This window comes from Nelusetta ayraudi, unplaced genomic scaffold, assembly GCF_046127955.1.
Source record: "Nelusetta ayraudi isolate G7.1 ecotype Tasmania unplaced genomic scaffold, CSIRO-AGI_Nayr_v1 ptg000135l, whole genome shotgun sequence".
NCBI lineage: Eukaryota > Metazoa > Chordata > Actinopteri > Tetraodontiformes > Monacanthidae > Nelusetta > Nelusetta ayraudi.
The window spans coordinates 2416375-2439000 of NW_027466185.1; the positions used below are offsets into that span (position 1 = coordinate 2416375).

At 44.0% G+C, this 22626-nt stretch overlaps 1 protein-coding gene across 5 annotated transcripts in view; it reads left to right on the forward strand.

The window, feature by feature from the left end:
• tbc1d22a (TBC1 domain family, member 22a) overlaps window positions 1-22626 on the forward strand; it is a 126015-nt gene that overhangs the window by 33067 nt on the left and 70322 nt on the right. For 3 of the 5 annotated variants that reach the window (XM_076051795.1, XM_076051796.1, XM_076051792.1), the window contains exons 7-10: window positions 5045-5173; window positions 6663-6725; window positions 7211-7276; window positions 12805-12919. In XM_076051795.1, the coding sequence (XP_075907910.1) occupies window positions 5045-5173; window positions 6663-6725; window positions 7211-7276; window positions 12805-12919 (373 nt within the window). The remainder of the gene's footprint in view (window positions 1-5044; window positions 5174-6662; window positions 6726-7210; window positions 7277-12804; window positions 12920-22626) is intronic. The other 2 variants (XM_076051794.1, XM_076051793.1) reach the window with 2 other exon arrangements.

Genomic DNA, 22626 nt, shown 5'->3' on the forward strand with positions numbered 1-22626 from the left:
TGACAGACGTGATAATGAAACGCTGCCTTTTTAAAAACGTTTAATTTTCACAAACGGCTTAATCGCAGCAACCGGAACCGAAGGTTGATGTGTTGCGGGTCTCGGAAGACAGCGGCTGACGTTTTTTTTCTCACGTTAGGAAGCCTGTTGCCTCTGCGGTGATGCACTGCAACGCATCGTACCAAGGCCGGCACATCTAATGCTATCAAGCAGGTTTGGACAAGTGATAGAACAAAACACGTCGGGGGGGGCATCAGTAGGAAATCTCCCAGCATGCTCTCCTGCGCCACACAAGGTGTGCCAGCAGATGTTGCTTGGAGCTCTGGGATTTGACACACAAATGGAATTCTGATGGCCGTGTGTCTCTCGCAAGCTCCCGCACATCACCGCTGTTCTGTCACAAAAATGGATAAATCCCAGTGTTTTGTGGTTCTACCTGGTCTAATCCATCCATTTTCAATACCTGCTTCCTCCTGCACTCTCCACTTCATCACACACACACACACACACACACACACACACACATAGGGTCAATTTAGACTTCCCAATACACCTCACATGCATGTTGTTGGATTGACATGAAAGGGCGTGATTGACTTTCCCTTCTGTTGGAGACAATGAAATCAAGTCGCAAAGTCACAATCCATCACTGTCCAGTGTTTTAAGTGCGGCGTATCACTTGCCGGCCACTTTGTAAGGCACACCTGCTCAGCTGTCGGCTAACACAAATGACAGGGAGACGTCAGAGACGACTCTCTGAAGTTGTGATCACCGTTGGGTTTGCTAAGAGGCACTCCACATCTTCGTGCGGCTGATCCCGTCGCAAGGTCTGCGAGTCGCGTCTCCCAAAGCTGTGGCGTTACGTCACACCCAACTCTTTGATTTGCAGCCGAAGTTAAAAAAACCCAAAAAAGAAAAACTGTTAAAATCCCTAAATGGATTCCCCAAGCAAATTCTTACTTTTTTTTTGGTGAGAAAGCGTGCATTGCAATGGGGGAGCCATTAGAGGGGGACGGAGGGCTAAATTGATGCATGGCAGAATGAAGACATGAGCTTAAAGTGAACTGATTAACAGAGGCTGAGGGAAACCTCATTTTCATCCTCCCCCATTTCTGCCTTTTAAAAAAAAAATGCTTTCACTCGCCCCTTTTAACCAGCGGACCACGAATTAAATGAAATGACTCACTCTGTTTTGAGCTTAAGTACATTTAGATCTTGCGGACTCGAAGCACTTCACTCTGCGGCGCACTCACTTATTTAGTTCTCTTTCTTTTTCTTCCATTTTAAAGCAACTCTTTTTGCTCAATGTGACTTCCTCTGTCCCTCGCGCTTAAAACACCCACAATTATTATGTTATTATGTTAATCTGCATATTTCATACACTCGGAAGGGAAGGGGGGCGGAAGTGTTTTGAAGTTATTCCTCTTCCAGTCATGTGTCGTCATCACGGATGGCAGGAGACAGTAGTTGACCTTTTCCGTCTTCACCGTCCACGGGCGGTGGAATGAAACGACAATGGAGTTGGTGGCACAGTTTGTCCACTCTTTTATGGTCGCCCACTCCCCCGTTTGTTTGCGCGGCGCCGCAGCTGTGGCGTGATTGTCCTCCACTAAGCAGTCCATTAACCTTCAGCACACACATGCTCTCCTCTCCCTCATTTGGCACGCTTGCACAGAACACAGTGGCCCGGTCATTTGTTGCCTTGGCCCCGGCACGTTTGTGTGCAACGCTCGAGCTGGAAAAAAATTCCAGCCTCGACTCAGCTTTATTTATTTATTTTATTTGTTTGTTAGTTTATTTGTTATGCTGTGAACAGTTTGGCCTCTTGTTGTTGTTGTTTGTTTGAAGGTGAGTAACTGGAGGAGAAAAACGCTGCTAGCTCGGCAGCAGCAGTCCGACGTGCTTTGTGCGCATTTAGATTTGCAGGTGTCCGCATATTTTCCCCAGTCAGCGTACGTTAGAGGAACCTTTGTGCGCTTTGCGTTGGAAAAAGCAGCAGTTTGTCATCTGAGACGATTAAACCTCCATTTCTTCCCAGAGACCAAAATTGTTAGACGGCCCTTTTAAACAGTGGGCCAAATGTTATGCCTTTTTTTTTAATGCCTCCTTTTCTGTCCATCTCCAAAAAAGAAAAAAAATCTCAGAGAAAGAAACACCAAAGTAGTAACAAAGACAAAGATGCGCCTTGATAGCAGAGACACACTGAGGCGGTACCCACAAAGACTTCTCAGAGTCTGTAGTTTGGCATGTCAAGCTGAACGTGCAGCATGTGATGATAGATAAAACATCTAATTTAGTTGCAGTTCCAAAACACATTTAAGTGTGTATATTTCAAAAGTTTGACTGCCCTATCTATCTATCTATCTATCTATCTATCTATCTATCTATCTATCTGTCTATCTGTCTATCTATCTGTCTATCTGTCTATCTGTCTATCTGTCTATCTGTCTATCTATCTGTCTATCTGTCTATCTGTCTATCTGTCTATCTGTCTGTCTGTCTGTCTGTCTGTCTGTCTGTCTGTCATTGTCACACTAAGGAGGCCAAGTGATTAAAATTCTGCACATTATAAAGCAGTTGGGCAATAACTTTATTTAAAAAAAAGTTTTTGGGTTTCATTCTCCCTAATTTTCACTCTTCTCATTTATTGGCAGTTCAATCAGAATTGTAGACATTCTTTCCAACACAATTAGAAATAGAAATTCTAGTCGGCAGCAGAATTATTCAACAGAGAAGAATTCCGCTAGTTAAGAGACCGGGCATAACACAAGAGAAAATATGAAGTGTCAAAACCTCCTTACGTAAATATGATTTTTAAACAAAGTGGTCAGACTTCAACACGACCTTTGTCAGTAGAGAGAAAATATTTTTGTTACTTTTGGCTAATACCGTGCATCTTAATTAAAAAATTTGATAATGTTTGGGAAGACAATTGTACCATCCCCATCCCAAAATATACTGCACACCAGGAACAAAAACAGATAGGCCGGTGTGGGAATTCCATCTCATTGAGCTGTTTGCAGCAGCTGAAAACAGGTTTGCTGAAATATATCATCAGTACTGCCATTCTCGCCAAGCAGTCCGTCTCCATGCAGACGGGCCCGTCGTCCCCAATTTTACCTTGACAACATTTTTTTTTAACTGTAAAATGGGTTTGTAACGTGCACTTATGGAAATGCAGCCCTTTGTGATGTCATAAGTGGCCTGTGTTCCTCTCTCAGCCAAGTGCCGACTCTCCATCTCACACCGAACGTATAGGAGGTAAAACAAAGCCTCAGTTTTAGCAGAAGGCTATTACTTCCTGCTTTTTGCAGAGGCTGTAAACAGAGCAAAATATGTAGTTTACTGAGGTTTATTTTTGATTAATTGGGTAAGGATTCCCCACTGGAGTCTGAGATGAAAAATAAAGATCCAACAATGCTCATAATTGAGACCTTTAACGACATTAATTCCATCACTTTGTCAGGCCCCGGAGTATTGGCATTGTTTGAAAATTCTGGAAGTCTCCGCGCCATTAATCATCATATTCACCACGCATTATGGAAGTGTGCGCCATACTGAGTCTCTCTGCTGGCAGTCATGTTTGGGTTCTGTTTCAAAAAACTTTTCGCTCTGTGAATATTTTAAAGCCTCCGGCCCAGGCACCGTTTTTAAGTAGACAAAGGATTCGTTGTTCGGTTTGGGAGTGATCTTTCTCCTCGTTGCGTAAGCCCGACTGCCACAAGTGGGCCACACGCTCGCACAAATTGTCTGTTTGCACAACGTGTCTGACAAATGCATGAAGATGGGGAAGACGCATGCTAGTGCTAGGTGCTGCCCTGAAGAGGTGGATCGTGTTTTTACGCCGTGGGGAGAAGTTTGCCACTTTAAAAACAGCACAGTCCCAGTCGGTGGAGTTTAGCTTGAGGTTGAACTCCAAACAAACTCAAAGGTTGGCCAATATTTTTTTTTTTAACAAGAATTTCTAAAAAGCTGCTCATTAAATGGAATTTACTGAAAGAAGTCTGAAAGTGTTGAAAAAGAAAAACCAGATTCTATGCCAAGAAGGTTTTTGCACACTTGAAGTTCCCCTGAAAGTGTACCAGGCTGAAATAATTAGTCCCAGGTGAAAGCCGAGCCAGTGTGTTCTTAATAGACAGGTGTTTTACTATGGAGGCGTTAGCCTAAATTTGTCCTTGGAGATCAGTGTCAACAATGTTTTCCTTTTTAAGTTTTTATCGTGGGTGATGTCCGTCTTGAAATCGTGTTGGAACAACTTCCAGCTGATGAAACCAGCGGCCGACTGCGGCTACCTGCCCTTGAAACAAACAGAGGGACGCTAAACCCAGAACAGGAAGCAACTCCTAGCCTAGCTACTGCTAAGGAGACTAGCGTGGATGCGTCAGTAGCAGTAGCTTTTACCAGACATGGAAAAGGGTTTTCATATGAAAGGATTAGCAAAAATAGCACAGCGCTTTTTCTGCATCCACTGTTGCCACATTGGATACGTAAATTGACTGTAGCGATAGTCTTCTTAAAAAGCTCTATGGAAACTCAACAAATGGTTTCCATCTAGGGGGTAAGGATGGAGGAGGAAACGGTCTTCGTTTCTTTACCCATATGAGCCCTGATATCTCACAAACACTCCACAATAGCTTGGAGTGACTCTTGAAAACCCGATGCATTTGTCTTTCTATCTATTTACAATTCGACCCACGAAAATACAATGTGTGTGTGTGTGTGTGTGTTTGCGCCTTCACAAACTGTTGTCGAGATCAGCTCCCCTCCGCAGGGACAGAGATGGATCTTCTGTCCCCCCCCGCCCCCCCTCGTGTCCCTGAGCGAAGGTAATCCCGGCGAATTCCGGCTGCGAGCATAAAGCAAAATTTAATCCTCCGACCGACGTGCCGCGTTCATTTGTCCCATTCCAGTCACGGCAATAGATTTGAATGATTGCCCCCCCCGTGGGGGAGGGTGGGGAGGTGGACGACGCACGTTTCAAAGACAAGAAGCTTTTCATTTCTGTGATTCATTTTTTTTTCCGGTTCTGCCCTTGTTTGTTTAGGGTTATCTCCCCGCCAACGCAGAGAGGAGGGACAGCGTCCTGCAGAGGAAGAGGCAGGAGTACTTCGGCTTCATCCAGCAGTACTACGACTCCCGCAACGACGAGCACCACCAGGACACCTACAGACAGGTACCATGGGGAACAAAAAAAAAAAAACCTCCCACGTTCTCATCGCGCCCCTCTCCATCCGTTTTCCCTGGGATAGCGAGGCGCCGAAGTGAAAAATGGCTGTTTCTAATGTGCTACCTCGTTCCAAATCCAGCATATGAGAGGCTGTTATTTCTACGTGTGTGTGTGTGTGTGCGTGTGTGCGTGTGTGTGTGTGTGTGTGCTTTGACAGGATTTAGCGCCTCGGACCGGATTACTGGAACGGCTTCCATTATTTTTTTCTTTCTTGTCCTCTTTCCTCTTCCTCTTCTTCTCCCTCATGTACTCACTCAACTGTTTGGTTTGTGTGTCTTGACTCTGTTGACACGCAGGAGGCCGCGGCTGAGCTTCAGAGGGCCCTCGCGAGTTATTTTAATTTTTTGGCTGATTTTTTTGGTGTGTTGTTTTTTTTTTTTTTTAAATGAAAGTAATATCAGCTTCAACTTGCTTGTTTACCCAACCTCCCTCCCTCGCCCCCCCCTCCCCCCGCACACTCTCTTTCATTTCAACACCACTTCCCATTCATCCCAGGCCGATAAGAGACATCAAAGTGGGCCGTCGATGGCAAAAAAAAAAGAACCCAGCACATTTCTCATCCCCCGTCCAATTTTCTATTGATCTTCTCAGCGCTGTGGCAAAAAACGAGAGGGGTGGAAAAAAAAGGGAAAGAAACCTGCCACACTTTGTTTTGATGATTGTTGGGATCGTTCTCTCCAGCCTCTTTTCCTTCCTGCCAAACTCGACTTGCTCAGACGGCACTTGCATTAACTGAACTCAGATATCTGGTGAAATTGCACGTGTTTGTCTGCGTGCGACTCAAATCTCGCATGACGGGAGGCTTTTTCTCTGTCTTTCTGCTTGTTTTTTTTTTTTTTTTTTAATTTACAGAACTGGCTGTCAGCGAACTTTGCATATTTCACGTGTCTTTTTTCCACTACGGCGGACCGCTGCAGCCAGCCTGCCTCCACGCTTTCCTCTGTTTTCTTTCCATCTATCTCTTTCATATACCATGAATGTTGTTTGGTGTACTCGCCTCAACAGCCTATGCGTATGTGTGCGCGCGCACGCCTGTTTTGCATAGCACTCACTGTCTGCGGCAGTTGCAAAAGTCCCAACTTGCGCTGCTGCACTTTCATTCCAGTCCAAGAGACGGAGAGGAGAGAAATATCTTTTGTTCTATTTTTAAGCTGCCAGAACACGGAAGGAATGGCCTGTTAATTAGGCTCATTTGCTTCTGCTATCAGAGCTACATTAAGCTACCCCCACCCCCCCAGCCCCACCCCACCACCCCACCCCACCACCACTACTACAGGGCAGTGGACCTTTTTTGGTCCACCAGGAAAAAAAATGAAAATTGCGAAAATTGTTTGACTTGAATTGTCTAACACACACTGCGGGTGTGTGTGCGTGTGCGCGAACTTGTGTAAGTTTGCGTGTTTAACCGCTCTTCTCTTCCCCGTGTGACTGTCAGATCCACATAGACATTCCTAGGATGAGCCCAGAGGCTTTGGTGCTGCAGCCAAAGGTGACGGAGGTAAGGGCGGCGGAACGGGCGGAGCTGGAAAACGTCAGCCCTAATCCCCCTGTTGTGTCAGGAACCAGTGACACACACGCACACATGCACAAGCACTCTAAGCCCGACCACCGGCTGGCCCTTTCTGGACTTTTTGCAGCTGGCCACTGTCCTGCATCCGTCTGCCCCCCCCACCCCATCCTCCACCTCCTCTGAAGTATCTGCCTGCCTGTCTTGTTGCTCGTCTGTGGGGCAGACAACTCTGAAATGGTGCGATCACGGTCCGGCGCGCGCAAAAGCGCACGGTGAGGCCGCCGCCAAGCCCATTTCAGACCCGCCGACTTCTGCCCCCCCGACGCCCCGCCTCCGTCTGCCTCCAATCAAGGAAGCAAATCCACTAACTGTTCTGTCTGTCCGTCCGTCCGTCTGTATTGGCCTCGATCAGTTTCCTAACCTGCCCGTTTGCTTCAGTGTTTTTTTTTCTCTCTCTCCTTCTCTCTCTGCAGATTCACATTGACATACCGAGAACTAATCCTCTTATTCCTCTCTTTCAACAAGCTTCTGTCCAAGAGGTGAGATTCACCCCCCCAATCCCTGCACACACACACACACACACACACACACACACACACACACACAAACACACACCACACCTCACCGAGTCGGGGTTTCCCCCTCTTTGTTGTGCACAGAATCGGATGACAGTCGGCATTAAACTGAATCTGTTTTCACATCATCATCATCATTATTATTATTATGTTTTTAATTATTGTTTGGTATGAAGACCTAAATAGTAGGAAGCACCATTCAACTGCTATCGCCCACACAAAGAAGAATTCAATCACGGCATGAAGTAGCTGCAGAGGCGCCAACTAGAAGGTCAATACCTGACTGGGTTCAGTTTTGCCTACTTTTCAGTGAAAATATATTGAAAAAACGAAATGGCCCTTAAGAAAAATATGTCAATTAAGATTTGCATTTTACAATTTAAACTGCAGTAAAATGATGACAGATCAATATTATTTACATATTTGCTTTCATGGAGCGATTTAGTTTAAAGTCTATATTTTATTATTCAGAATTAAAAATGAACCCCCTTAGATGCCAGTTTCGATCCTAGACCACTACAAACACATTATAATTCAACACATTCTGACCTTGATTTATTTATTTGTATCACCAGCTGACCCCTCTGTGTAAAAAGTGAAAAGATTAGTTTTGGTGCATTATTACTTTCTGTGTAATGTCCCATTTAAAACAAACAAACAAACAAACAAAAAAAACAGTTACTTTGGGACTATTGACTGTTCAAAATGTGAACCTTGGTCTTCCATGACGTCCGCGGGAAGAAGCAGGCAGTATCCTTGGTTACAACCCAGCTCCATCTGAAAAGCTCGTTGACTGATGACGATGCAGCAGGGCCTTTATTTTTCACAGATCGTCTGGTGGGAAAACACAGCAGCTCGCTTCCACCCTCCCACCCCCAGAGGGAACATGCTCCAGTCACACCTCTGTTAGTTCTATTAGTAACAAGAAAAACCTTTTGATGTGTTCATGGTCATAAAGAGGAGAAAACCCCTGCATCTCACTGCATGCTTTGGCTTTGGAGCGCACACAGAAACGGCATTATTATCATTTTTACATTTAGGTCATTTCTTCCACACATGAGGTCCGTGCCTGAAATCCCACCTGTCCGCTCTTGCATGATTTGGCAAACTGCCGCCGCTCCCCCCACCAGACGAAGCAAAGCTCATTACTTTTGGCCGCTTTGTTGTTTTTCTCAGAGAGATTCGAGAACTAATTACCTTAAAGCCCTCTTAAGCGTTGTGTTTGATCAGATAAGAACGCACCAGCAGTGGTACAATTAAACACCCCTCTCCTGCAAATCAGCTGCACTATTAAAATCCGTTTTAACATGATTTGGATGATGGAGTTCTGATTCGGCTAGGATGTAGTGTTAGTGTGGATGTTCTTATTAAAAACCCAAAAGAAAAAAGAAAGTTAAAAAATTGCAGACTGTGACTAATAAGGAGTTGGCGAGAGCTCTTTGTGTGAAAAACACCTCCACACACGCACACAAAAAGTTTTTTTTTTTTTTTTTTTTTTTTTTAAATCATTTTTCAAATATATGTATATGTATTTTACAACAATCAATCACCTGGGCATCTGGATATATAGTAGGAGAATATAACAGTCAATCCTTACCAGCGTTTCTGATTTGTATGACTCACATTTACTGACGGATATAACGGCAACCTAAAGTGTGAAATAACACAGTGGCAAAAGACACAACCTGCCTTGATTTATAGGCACCAGGGTCGTTGTGCGTAGTTTGGTGGTCTTGCTCGACCCCTCCCTCCTCTACCGCGTGTAAAATAAAAGCCACCAGCGTATGAAATAATTCTGGCAGTGTGCTGCCTTTGTATTTTGCTGTGCCGCACACTCCAAAGGCCTCCCTGTTGTGGTGCCGCTTGCTGAAGCAACACTTGAAAATCACCTCTGCCTCATCCCCTCCAAAAAAAAAAATTGCGTCGGCTTCTCTTTTTGGGGGTGGGGGGACGTGGGGGTGGGGCGTCCTCAGGAGAGATTGTGCAGCAATTTTCACAAATGGTATCTACGCACTCTGGGTTTTGCAGAGAAAGGGGAAAGTGTCTAGGAGATGTTGATCATCAGCAATTACAAAGTTCCCAGCGTGAAAAGGATTCATTTTCCAGGCTCTAAGTATTGATTAGAAGCCGGCAGAACAAGATTTCCAGTAGACACGAGCCAGTGTTGAGATACAGTGTTGAGATATTCAGACACCCCCCTCCCCAACACCACCACCACTAAATTTCAAGCATTTGAGTTAGTACTTTAAGGAAATTTACCAACGACTCAGTGCTAATGGCTGTTGTCATTCCGTGTGGCTCAGGCCTAAGAGCTTTTGACTGGCTCGGTTCTATGATAATGGCCGTTGATGTTGCGCATTTTCATAATAATTAGTGCATCGATTATTTTTGTCTCAGGCCAAAACAAAACATGGCTGCCCTCAGTGCAAATGAAGCTTCCAGAGAAACTTTAATCGCCATATTCATATCATCATTAAAAAAACAAGCCCCCCCCAAAAGACATAGAAGTTTTATTTGAAACACACTTAATTTAAAATATTTCAAAAAGCCATTACGATGGAAAACTAATTGCCTCTAGTTACAGTTTCTAACTTGAAAAGTGTTAAAATGAAAATTGGCAAATTTGTTTTTCCTTTTCATTAATGCAGGGAAGCGTAAAAGCATTTTGGCTGATTAACTTACTCGCACACATTTGTTTCTTGTCTGATTTTAAAATTAAAGATCGAAACCTGCATGACAACAAGCTGCCATTCTAATCACGCTGAGATCGTACATTGCCTTCCAGAGATGGTTTTGTGTTTTGGCTTTTTTCGGCAGCAGTAAGAATCAAAACATGCATACTCACCATTGCTTGAGTACATTTTCCACTGGAGAATTGTTAAGGACACACTGGAATGCATTTGTAACCATGGTTGGTGAGATCTAAGACACCACAGCCAGAATTTGGTAAAGTAAAGCGGATAAGAACTGCAGATTGTTTTTGTAGCTGTGACTGTGAGAGGTGCATGCTGGTGTTTGAGGTTATGTTAAAGAAAGTGCAATTACCCGCTCCATTCCATCCCCTCCCATAGCAAAGAGCACCTCTCTTTTTGATTGATTGATTGATGGCTCTGATAAAGGGGAAGCGGAGGCGCGAGGTGTCGAGAAGGCTAAAAAAGACGGGAGGGGAGAACTCTGTCTCTTCAATATCTCCAGCTGTCCTCACGCTGATTGAATTCCCTTAAACAAAACTGAGACGGTGCACAGAAACAGTTCTTGGGCTTGTTTTATTTTTCTATCTGTCCGCAAAGCAATGAGATATGAGGCTTTTTACACGCTGACAGAAACATGACATACACCTCCCCTCCGAAAAAAAGTTAGAACTGTGATGAGTGCGGGGGAGTCTGTCCTGGCTGAATTTAGGGTTTGGTTTTGTTTTTTTTAACATTTGCACAGAGTAAACCTGAACTCCTGGAATTCACGACAGGTCACCCATAATGAAGATGGAAGTGTTTATATATATATATATATATATGTATATATATGTGTATGTGTATATATATATATGTGTATGTGTATATATATATGTGTATGTGTATATACATATATATATATATATATATATATATATATATATATATATATATATATATATATGTATATATATATATATATATATATATATATATGTGTGTATGTGTATATATATATACACACATATATATATATATATATATATATATATATATATATATATATATATATATATATATATATGTATATGTGTATATATATGTATGTGTATATATATATATGTGTATATATATATATGTGTATATATATATGTGTATGTATATATATATATACATACACACATGTGTATATATGTATGTATATATATATATATATATATATATATATATGTGTGTGTGTGTATATGTATGTATATATGGAGAGAGAGAGAGAGAGAGAGAATTGAAAGGCAGAGATGGAGAAGTCTGAGACAGACTAGAGAGGTGGAGGGGAGGGACGGCGAGACACAAAGTGAAGTGAAAAAGAAGTAAATATAGAGGAGTAGGGGAGGCTAACACCAAAATGGCAGAAAGCTCAAAGAGAACTTGGCCGCATAGAATAAAGCAGCAGGCAAAATGAAGGTGTTGCGGAGAAAGTTGGAAATAAATTCTCCTTCTTTCTGTGTGGTCTGCGATGACTCATTTCTCAAGTAACACTCGAGTTCAAACTGGCATTCATAGCCGAACTGGGGCGACCTCTGCTCAGATCGTCTTGGGATGCCAGATGGAAGGTGTTTGACCGACGTACTGAGGCGCAACGATGAGATTTGATACTACGTGGCTTTAGTTGCGCCTCAGAACCCTTTGAATAACATATTCCCCTCCTTGCCTGGGGAGGGGTGAGGGGGCGCTGCGTCAATGAGTACTGAAGGAGAAGACGAGACAAACAGTGAACCATAAACCCTGTCTGTTGGTTGACAGGGTGACCTGCTACAGGTGCATTTGTTTAGGGTTACATTTACCCACAATGCCCTGCGTTGTAATACACTTCCTGCATAAAAGTGGGAACGATACCTCACGCTGGACCGCACATTCACAGTTTCAGATTAGTTCGATTAAACAGGGCTGCTATGAATGGACCTTAGTTGTGCCCGACTCTTTATCCATAGAGGAAGCCAACTGTTGGATTTAGAAAAAACACTTTAGCCAATGCTTTCTCATGAATTTTGACAAATATTCAAAAGTTCACATCCAACTAATCTAGTTGCCTCGCTCACTTAAAACATGTTGTCAGCCAAAAATAAAGCTCCAAAGGGCAGGAGCGTTTCGCCAAAACAAAACAAAACAAAAAAAATGCCAGTTGTATTTTCTTCCTGTGTGAAGAGGTTATTTAACACAAGACTTGCACCACCTCTTCATTAATGACATGAATTAGAAGTGCACAACTTTATCTGACTGCATAATATACTGTATAAACACGTTTTAAGCTCTCTTTCTACATTAATATTAGAAGACGTTAGTTCCTCTCGCTCGATAAATGAAAAACAGCAACACATCCTCCTAGCCAATCCTGCTTCTGTCACCTGCAAATACCATTTGAGGGGGGCCACCCGGATTAACACCAACTTAAAAATCAATACCCACATCTGTGCCAGGCTCCCGCAGCATGAGAGGCTCATTGAGATTCAGCTGCTTTCCTCCTCGCCACCCTGGCATGCCTGAAATTGATGCGATTTATTTATTTATTTTATTATTTCTTCTCTTCGCTTGCCCTCCCACACCTCACTCACACTGTGAAATCCTCTGTTTGTTTTTTTTAATAACCAGTCTAGAAGGTGTACCTAAAAAAAAATAATTCTAAAGTGAAATTCTCAGTGCCATTTATTAGTAAGTCTGAGTCTGAGTCAGTTTGATAAAGTGACTGGTTTGAAATGAATTCTCCCGTAACCTTAGATTTCGGGACAACGTGGACTTACTCTGTTTCTTGGTGTGTGCGCTCAGATTTTCGAGCGGATCCTGTTCATCTGGGCCATCCGCCACCCAGCCAGCGGCTACGTGCAGGGCATCAACGACCTGGTCACGCCGTTTTTCGTCGTCTATGTCTTCGAGTACATCGGTAAGCAGCCTCTCTCTCTCTCTCTCTCTCTCTCTCCCTTTCTCCTCATGCATGCTGGGGTTTTTAATGTGGCAATTTCTCATTCTGCCGATGGACCCGCCGTGCACAGTGCTAATATCTAGCGCAGCTGCTAAAACTCACTTGATTACTGAGAGGCCACAGTGTTGCCGACCTCCAAAACCCTCCCTCGAGACGCGCTCGCTCGCTTCTCCTGAACTGTCCAGCCTGTGAACTCCTCCTGCGCCTCTATTTTCATTCCCGCCTGCTCCTCTCCGTTCAGATTGGCGCTTCCAACTTTGCTCGCACTTAAACGGGATTGATTGAAAATGAGGGGATTGACGATCAAAGGCCTTCGTTAGTAACGCCCAAAGAGGAAGAGCCCGACCTGCTGGCTTTTTCCCTCGGCCACTTCTTGCTTTGTGTATTTAAAGTTGGCCGCCTTCTTTATGGATCATGTAGATGTGAAGGTAGGCGGGGCTTGACGAGCACTGTCAGCTCACAGTTAGAAGGTTGTAGGTTCGATTGCTGGACCCTCTGAAACGTGATCTCCTCAGTCGCGTGAAGCAAAGCAGAGCGAAGTGGGAACTACAAAGCCCATCATGCTTTGCATTCTATTCGCGGACAGACCGGGACGTAGAAGCGAAAGCAGCGGCACAGGGATGGGTTGAGGGAGGGTTGACTCACACACACACACACACACACACACACACAGTTGTGCATGTGAAAAGTTTTAAATCTGCTGTGTGGAAGCTTTTCGGGTTTCCATGTGTCAGGAGAATAGAGAGTGGAAAAGGAGTCAAGACAGACTGGCACTGCCTGCTTGACTGACTGTATGTTAGTATGAGCTGCTAAAAACATGAATTATAACAATGTTATTTGAATGACAATTTTCCATTGCACTTAATTCTGTGTTTTGGCCCCATAGCTGCCTTTCCCCTCTGAAATCCTTCATATTATTGCACTTTTTTGGGGGTGATTTTCAAGATTATAAAAACACATACCTGTCTCACAGCGGTATTCCTCCCCTCCAATTACCCAAGGCCTGAAAAATACATGCTTGGATAATGCTGTTTTTTTTTAAGAGACGGGAAGCGGTCTGTGGGTTTTAAGAGCACTGCAGCACTCTTGTTTTTATTATGAGTTTTGCAGTAATCAGAGCTAGAGCACCTATGAAGTTACCTGACCGGAACTAACGGGAGCTGACCCCATGCCGCTCTAACAAGTCTTAAGTGGCTGTAGCCGCACACAGGGTGCGCTCCCCTGCGCCACGCTTTGGTGATTTGAGCTTCTTCACAACGTCCTTTTTCTGTTTGCCTCTGTTCTGCCATTTTCAAAGTCTTTTGAAAGTTTTGAAGAGAAGTTGCTAAGTGGAAGCCACAATGCTCTGTGGACTGCCTCGCACTCACCGGACCTACCGCGGTCACAGAGATACAATTAGGATCCACAACTTAAGTGGTGGCAAGCACGCAAGTAGGTTGGTCCGTCTGCTCCTTCGCTGCTCTGCTCCGTGTTTAAGGGGCCGACGCTGAAGCGCTAATGGGTGCTTGTTTTTAGCCACTCTCAGCTTCTTTGAATTTTCTTAACCGTTTCCTCAGAATGTGCTTTTTTTTTAATGAAATTTTTCCACAAAATACAACCTTCAAAATCACAAATTAGATGAAGCAACGTCGTATCTGGTCGAATTTTTCAGTATGAGGTAACTTGAAAAAAATGGAAAATTAGTATTTCAAATAACAACTTACAAGTAAAATCAAGTTTAAAGGGAAGTTGAATCTTATATGGGAGTTAATTATTGAGTGTAACTCAGGGAGTGTACTTGAAAGCATCCAATTATGGCAGGAGTCCTATTAAGGCCTTGTTCACTTGAGGGTGAAAATGTATTTTTGGTTTCCAGAGAAAGGTTTCCCTTTAAACACTATGAGTTATGTAAATGTTCGTAGGTAAATGTAGGTAAATGTTCGTCCTTACAAAATCGCTGAAAGCTCTGCAGTATATATGCAAAACTTTAAGCGGCCTGCAAGTGGCGCTGTGACGTTGCTGCAGAAATATACCAAACGTTTGTAATAATAGAACATTGTGAGAAGAAACTGCAACGTCAAGTGCTTACATTTTAGATTGCAGTGCTCATTCATTCACTCTCCCTCTTCCGAGCTTGCCTGTGAACTACGGTGGCCTGTGCACACACACTCCTTGTCCACGTTCTTCTTCGTGGGTTGATTAATGGAGAGTGTTCACCCCATTATGAAACGCTGTCAGGGCGTTGGATTGTCCACACCAGGCTTCCTTAGAAATATGGTGTTGCAAACAAGATTGCAGCTAACTGGGTGCAAGACCCTCATTGTTCTGTCTGTATTCTTATATGTAAATAAAGAACCGTTCTATGGGTAGGAAAACCAAATGACTTTAATTGTACTGCAAGTATACACTTTTATTAATGTGTTTATGGGCTGTGTATTAAGCTTTTAAGCCATAAATCAGGCCAAATTTTACACACTGGACCTTTGAAACTCTCAGTAAGCAGCGGACAGTGGCGAATATAATCATGCGCGAGCCAGAAAGATGGCGGCCGAAAGAGCGCCGACGAGGTCGAACTTTGAGCAAACGCAACGTTGCGACTCGCCGCTGTCGCTTTTGTTGACAGTGTTTTGGGGAAGGCGGGACTAGAAAACGTGTATAGGTTGTAAAGGTGGCGTTAAGAGGTACAATAACTGTGAGACTCTGCTCCTCCCACCCCAAAAAAAAACAACAAAAAAACCCCCAAAAAACAAAAACAAACCAAAAAAATAAATCATTTTGTGTGGACACTCTACAGACACTCTCGAGACAAAAAAGGATTGCAAATGCCTTCTCCCTCACCTCGCCATTCCTCCCGTCTTTTGTTTGTCCCCCATCTCTCTCGCCGCAAAAGTTCCTTCCTACCCCCCACCTCGCCCCCCACCCTCCTTTGTGGGTGAGTCTGGCTTCTGTCAGATCAAGGCGTCACCCCCTACGCTCCCCCCATCTAGTGCTTTGTTCCCGGTTACATCTCTCTGTGCGATGATGAGCCTTGAACAACACTCGCAGCCAGCGAAGAAAAAAAAAAAAAACACCTTCAAACGTGCCCGACTGGCATCTTACATGATGGCTCGATGCTTCTGCTGCTGCTGCTGCTGCTGCTGTTGTTGTTGTTGTTGTTGTTGTTGCTAGCTGCTCTTGTCTCTGACGTCGGAAGGAGAGAGCCTGAGCGCTATAGAGGTTTTTGCCTCTTCTCCCTTTTGTGGAGTGAAGGGGAGCCGAAGATGAAGCGTCTCCCACTGACGTGCCTCGACTCTCTCCGGCTGTCTCTCCGCTTCCCCTCTTTTTTTGCTGCTCGCTCTCCTTCGTTTGCTCGTTGTGCTCTACTCTCTCTCTACTTGTGCACTTCTTGGCTTTCTGCCGCTCGAGGACGGCAGAAAAAACTAAATAAAAACCATGCGCTGTTAAGAGCCCACGCGAAGATGCAAAGATCATAAATCTTAAATCGGCCCTGAATGAATCTCACTTAGTGCTGTTTAACATGGAGACAGTCAGGGAAAAAAAAGCTTCTGAATATTTAATGTCCGACTGCACAGGCACGTTTTATCCATAATAGTCCTTAAAATCCCAAAGTGTGACATTTACAGTTATCTCTCGGCAAGGAGCGGAATTGAAAGCTCCCGTGTATGTTTGTGAGATATGCAGTGCCCTTTAGAAATAGGGAGCTGTTTGGCTTTCACGTGTTAGTAATAATAAGCAATTAGGCGGTGGGCACGTTGAGAGTGGTGGCCCAAAACGTGCATCTGTCTGGGGTTTAGCAGGTTTACGTGGCATCACAGCATCTTTAAGAAAGATGTTGGATAAAGAGGAGTGATGTGGCGATAAACTTTACCAGATGTGACGTCCTGTTGAGAGAAAAATATTAACAGTGGGATCTTGAAGTCTTCCCACCTCCTGTTGGGGCAGGTCAAATGGGCCTGCTGGTTTCAATTGCATTTTTCATGCATGACTGATCGTGGCCAAAAATGTGTGACACCACCAATCAAATCTCCTCAATTTTAAACGCTTTGCCTGAAATGGAAGTTTTTTTTAACCACCGCTGACTTCCTGTTGATGTCATCCTGTGTTGAAGTAATGGAAGGAAGGGACATCCTGTTCCTTTAATTGCAGATCTCTTTTCAAAGGACACAGCTTGACCCTTGTTGGTAGTGGGCCACTGCAGTTTGCAAAATAAGTGCAAGGCAAATAAAGGGACCAGGAACAAATAGTGACATCAGATAGTGTGTGACCTTAAATGTTGTTCATTGAGAACATTTCTGCCACATTTGATGGAACAGCTCAAGGTAGAACCTGCAACTAGGCCTGTCGCGATAATCGATAATTCAATTAATCGCTCGGTAAATAAAAACCAGGTCGGTAAAATGACACGTTGTTGTTTTTCTCCACTCTCGCTACCAAACACGCTGGATGAGAGAAAAGGTCTCACTCTGTGCATTTGTCTCGACACCTGTTCGCGTTGGCTCTATAGCGGAATGAACGGAGTGAGTGAACTCTCCTGTCAGTCATTAAGTGTCTTCGTCACGGGATGGGCGAGGCGGGTGCTGGCGCAGACACAGAAACACACGAACACACACACACACACGCAAGGACACAGTGCTGCAAGTGAGCGAAGTGGAGGAAAAGCGAGCAAACGCTATGAGTGATGAACAGTGCCAGTATGGGAACATTTCGGCTTCAAATGAAGCGAACGAGGTGAGCCCATGAACACGGACGAGCCGATATGTCACATTTGTTTGAAAGTAGTGGTGGTGAAGAAGGGGAATACGACGAACATGCACGCGCACCTCAAGCACAATTATTCCCTCCAGTTTTCCCAACTGTGAAAAAAAAAAGTACCGCCCGAGGTTCCGCGGAGCCATCGTCCCGGCAGGCAACGCTGACTGAAGCGTTTGGTAAGCAAAGCAAATATTTAAAAAAAAACACACCGCAAAATGGTGCGCGCTTGCAGACAGCGTCAAAGTCCTTCTTTCTTTCTTTTCTTTTCTTTTTTTTTTTTTATTGTTTTTAGTTGTTATCGTGGTTTTTAAGTGCTATTTTTGATAAAACAGAATGCGAGTCCACTTCATTTTTATTGTTTTTTTTTGTTGTCTTTTATCTTTACTATGTTCGTCCATCTTATTTGCAACCTCTTAATCTTGAGAAATGAAAGGTTATTGCTTTTGACATGGTGTACTTGCATTATTATGTCATTATATGATTAAAAAAAAAAAATTGTGTCAATAATATCGTTTATCGGCAATAATTTGTAGCACAATTATCGTCCAGCAAAATTTGTTATCGTGACAGGCCGACCTGCAACCGACTCTGTGTATTTGTACAAGTGTAGTGTAGTTTCTTTTTTAATTTTATTTTTACCGCTGGGGTCTTTCTGTCTTTCTCTGCTGTGCAGCACTCATTCAGCTGCATTTTCTCCCCTTTTTGTCACCAACTTCCATTAACAACCCTCGACTGTTAATCCAAATTGAAAAGTTCCAAGTGGTAGATTATTGATAAACTCCTCCGACGACATGAAGGAGAAAATACCCCTCCGGTTGTGTTGTAATCACCCGGGCAGTTAAGCAATCTAGCAGGCCTCCCCGTGTGTCAAAGAGGCTATTGATTCCCACAGTCCATCGTTATTGTTTTCCAGCTTTGAGGAATTACCTTCTTTTGGTCCCGGGCCCCATCTTTCACGGTGTGGCTTCTCTCCCTTTTAGCCAACAATAGAAATTGTCTAATTAAGGCCAGGATGGGCCGTGACGGGCCGAGGAGCAGAGCCAGGTGTCTTTAATGTGGAGCAGCCATTGATCAGCCAGCGGATCTATAAAGTAATCTGCATGCTACGATGGGTCCACTTTGAAGAAAGATGAGAACAAGGAGCGAGTCGGTGAGACTGGGACATGGATGAGGCAGTATATAGGCACCAAAACCCACTTGTGAGGCTTTAACGAAGTAAGCAATGAACTTAACTGAAGGAATGAGTCCCAAATATGTTGGGTTTAATGCATTTCAATGTAGTAAAGGGTCCAGAGAAAATATTTTGATATTGATTTTGTTCAATAAAGATGATTACGTTTTGTCTGGTGAATCCAAATGAAAATATTTCTTTTTATTGCTAGTTGAGGGGGTTGTGCAAGGTTCTCTTCAAAAACCCTGGATTCCTATTTAATCCTGCCTCTAATAAATGAATGAAGGGATACATTGACTACGTTTCCATGCAAAGCTGAATTGAGCTATGCTGAAAATTTGGTTTTCTCGTCTAATTGGACTTCTCTCCTTGTCCCAGTATACATGGAGCTAAGAACATTTAATTATTGATGGGGACATGTCCTCCCAAACACTAGGGGGCTTTTCGTCGCGCAATAAAAAAACAACTGGAGCGCAATCCAACACCGGTGTAATGTCCATACTTGTCTTCAATTTAACGAGTTTCCTCACCGAGTGGCTGCAGATGTGCATTGTCAGCGGATTGGACAGAAATTTATGTATACAACATATCACTGGCGATTTTAATCTCGAAGCCCACATCTACCACAGCGAATATGCTCTTGGAAGTGAGTGCTATGTACTGGCACTTAGAAAAAGAGGAAATATAATGTACGCAAATTTGCGTTGAGCTGGGCTTCATTTCACCCGAATGAAAAACTCAGTAAAATATCTATCAGCTGTCTACCTCTCTGAGCTACCGAGACTCACAGCCAGCACTGCTTTCTTTGAGTATGAGTAAATAAAGTCAGCATACAGATCATACAGGTAACATTTTGATTTGGGCTGCCTGAGACAACTGGTTTCCCTCAGCTATCATGTTTCCTTTACTTTCATTAAAATCGCTAGTAACATGTTGTGTATGTGTGTGAACTTTTGACGATCAGCTGACACCGGTGCAGCAGCTGTTTGGTAAGGAAACCGTGGTGATTTGGAGAGGCAGACACCAACGCTATGTGCTGTTGGAGGACTACAACAAAACCATGTCTTCGATTCTACTTTTTATGCCGTCACTGTGGCGAGTGATCCGACCCTGCGTTCTTGGTGCATACGGGTTCGGGAAAAAACAGACTGGTGGGTGAGGGTTTGTAGTTGTATTGTGTGGAGCTTCAGTAAAGGCAATGAAACATGTCTATTGACTGCTTTTATTGTGTTGATGAATAAAAGTAGAAAGCACAACGGTAATGAAAGAGCTTTGAACACGTAATGGAGAGACAACTTCCGAATGACGCGCAGATCATTTGGGAAATGTTTTGGACTTGTGAAGATGTTTAGAGCCTTCAGGAAATAACTCTGAGCGCCAGTTCCACTCCAGGTGAGAAGCGCCATTGCTCTGTGTGAACTGGCAGGTTGTACAGAGCACAGTGTCGTTGCAAACTCTTTTTGGAGAACACAAGCGTTGAAGGAGCTCGTGTCTGTTTTTGTTCCGGGGGGCACACGCCAGCGCAGGGGGTGTGGCCCATGCGCATGCGCACACGCATTAATCAGTTAAACCACGACTAAGGCGTATACATGACTGAGAGATTCAAATTCCAATCGCATTGTCTTGGTGTCTCAATCAGAGTCCTCCGATTCCTATCAGAGTTCTCAAACTCCAATTTTAGTCGGACTAACGCCTTTACATGCACTTCAGTTGTCCGGTCATAATTGGACTAAGGCAATAATTCGGTTTTTAATAATTATTGTGCGGTACATGTTTCACCCGGTGGATATTTGGACATGTAATGGTCAGGTATTAATGATTTAAGGTAGGTTAAGAAGACGGTGGTCAAATCAAAAACCTATTGGAACACACCCCTTGCGGTGACTAAGTCCTCTATCCATATCATCCATAACCTCAATATGTATGCAGTCCAAAAAAAAACTTGCTTTTTCCAAGGCACGACATGCCTGCTCTTGCGCCACCTCGTGCTTGGAGGTCAGCACTACATTCTCGTCAGCACTTTCAAAATGAAGGGAAAAAGCGTTTTTGCAGCATTTTTAGGTGAGATATTTCACAGCAGGGCATGGCAGCGCAGTGCTTGCTACCGGTGCTTCACAGGATGTTGGGCCTTGGGTTTGATTGTGTGGGCGCTGGGGCCTCTTGCTGTTGCTTCTTGATGCTGCCCTACCTGCTTAACCGGAGCTGCATCCGTAGCAGAAGAACCTGCCAGACTCGAAGTCTCAGCGATGTAGATGCCTCGCAAAGGTCAGCTTGACATCCAGGAGTGGACGGAAAACTGCAGTTGGAAGAGGAATTCGCTCTGGTTGAACACACAATAGTGGAATACACAGCAGTGAAAACACACACTAGTGGAACACACTGGCGGCACCGGCGTCTCCCTGCAGTCTCGAAAAATAGTAGTGGCGAGGGCATGGTGAGTGACGGATAAGGACAAATAATTGAAGATGAGGAAAATAGTTGTTTATATATTTTTGAAAGGGAAAAATAATGGACACGGAATGTGCCCCCATGCTGTCAGGATGCCAGACAGTCCTTCCCACCTATCAGCAGAGAGATGAGAAGCCAGCAGTAACAGCGGTAACAGCCTCACAGCAGAGACTGTGAGGCTGTATTGGGCAGAAAGTGGCTAGCAACAGCTTCTCTATCGAAGGAAAAAAAAGAGAAAAGCTCATCTCCTTTTGAAAATGTAGCTTGAAAGTAATATTTACTATATTAGCCATGTTGCATACTCGGCAAGAGACTTAATCGCATTAATTTCCAGGTTTCTTTTTTTTGTTGCTGTCTTGTCTGTGAGCGTAAAGCTAATGGATTTGAAAGCTAGCTTTCAGGATATAATTAAAGTGAAAGCGCTTACTTTAATTGGAGCCGTTTATGCACAGTCACCCGTTTTAAAAAGCCGCTGCATAATTGGAGTAACTGATGTCAGTGAGGGAAGCAGAAAGCAGGAGTTTTCAATTTAGTTTGACTCCACAGACATAACTTAGTTTTGTCTTATCACCGACCTGTAGGACTCCTCTGTGCAGTGGCTTGATGTAATTGTACCTTTGTTCAAATTCATTCGCAAGGTATTTCTTTCATTAGTCACAGTTGCAGGCTGTTTCCCTTTGGCAGTTTCAAAACGTGGAGTTAAATTTCACTGTTTTTGTTTGCAGATCTCCTCCCAGGGCAGAATTAGACACCTCCTAATTTCTCTTGTTGATGTGTCGTGCACTGGTCAGCATTGCTGAACTCCTGGATAAAAGTTTCTGCCGGCAATATTCCCTCAACGCACGTCTCGTTTGATGTGTGCAAGGGCAAATGACAAGTTTCCTTTTATTTCTCTGCGGTTATACTTCATTATTAGAAGTTGGCGAGTGGGCTTGGCTGACTGACAACCTAAGTGGCACTAATGCTCAGCACATTCGGCAACCTATACCGCTGTACAGACGGTCTCGCACAATGGTTCCGTACAGAGCGGGTCTGCTCATTGTCTCTGTCAGGAGTGTGTGTGCGTGCGTGCGTGCGTGTGTGTGTGTGTGTGTGTGTGTGCGTGTGTGTGTGCGTGTGCGCACCACTGCAGATAGACTGACTCGGCGGAGCACCCAGGGACAAGGCTCGGAAGATGGAGACATACTGTCAGCGAGCTGTGATGAAACGCCTGCAGGAGTGAAACATCTCTCTCACTCACACTCACACACGCACGCACGCACGCACATGCGCGCACAGGCAGCATAAACCTGTGCAGGGGACAAACGCACTCACACAG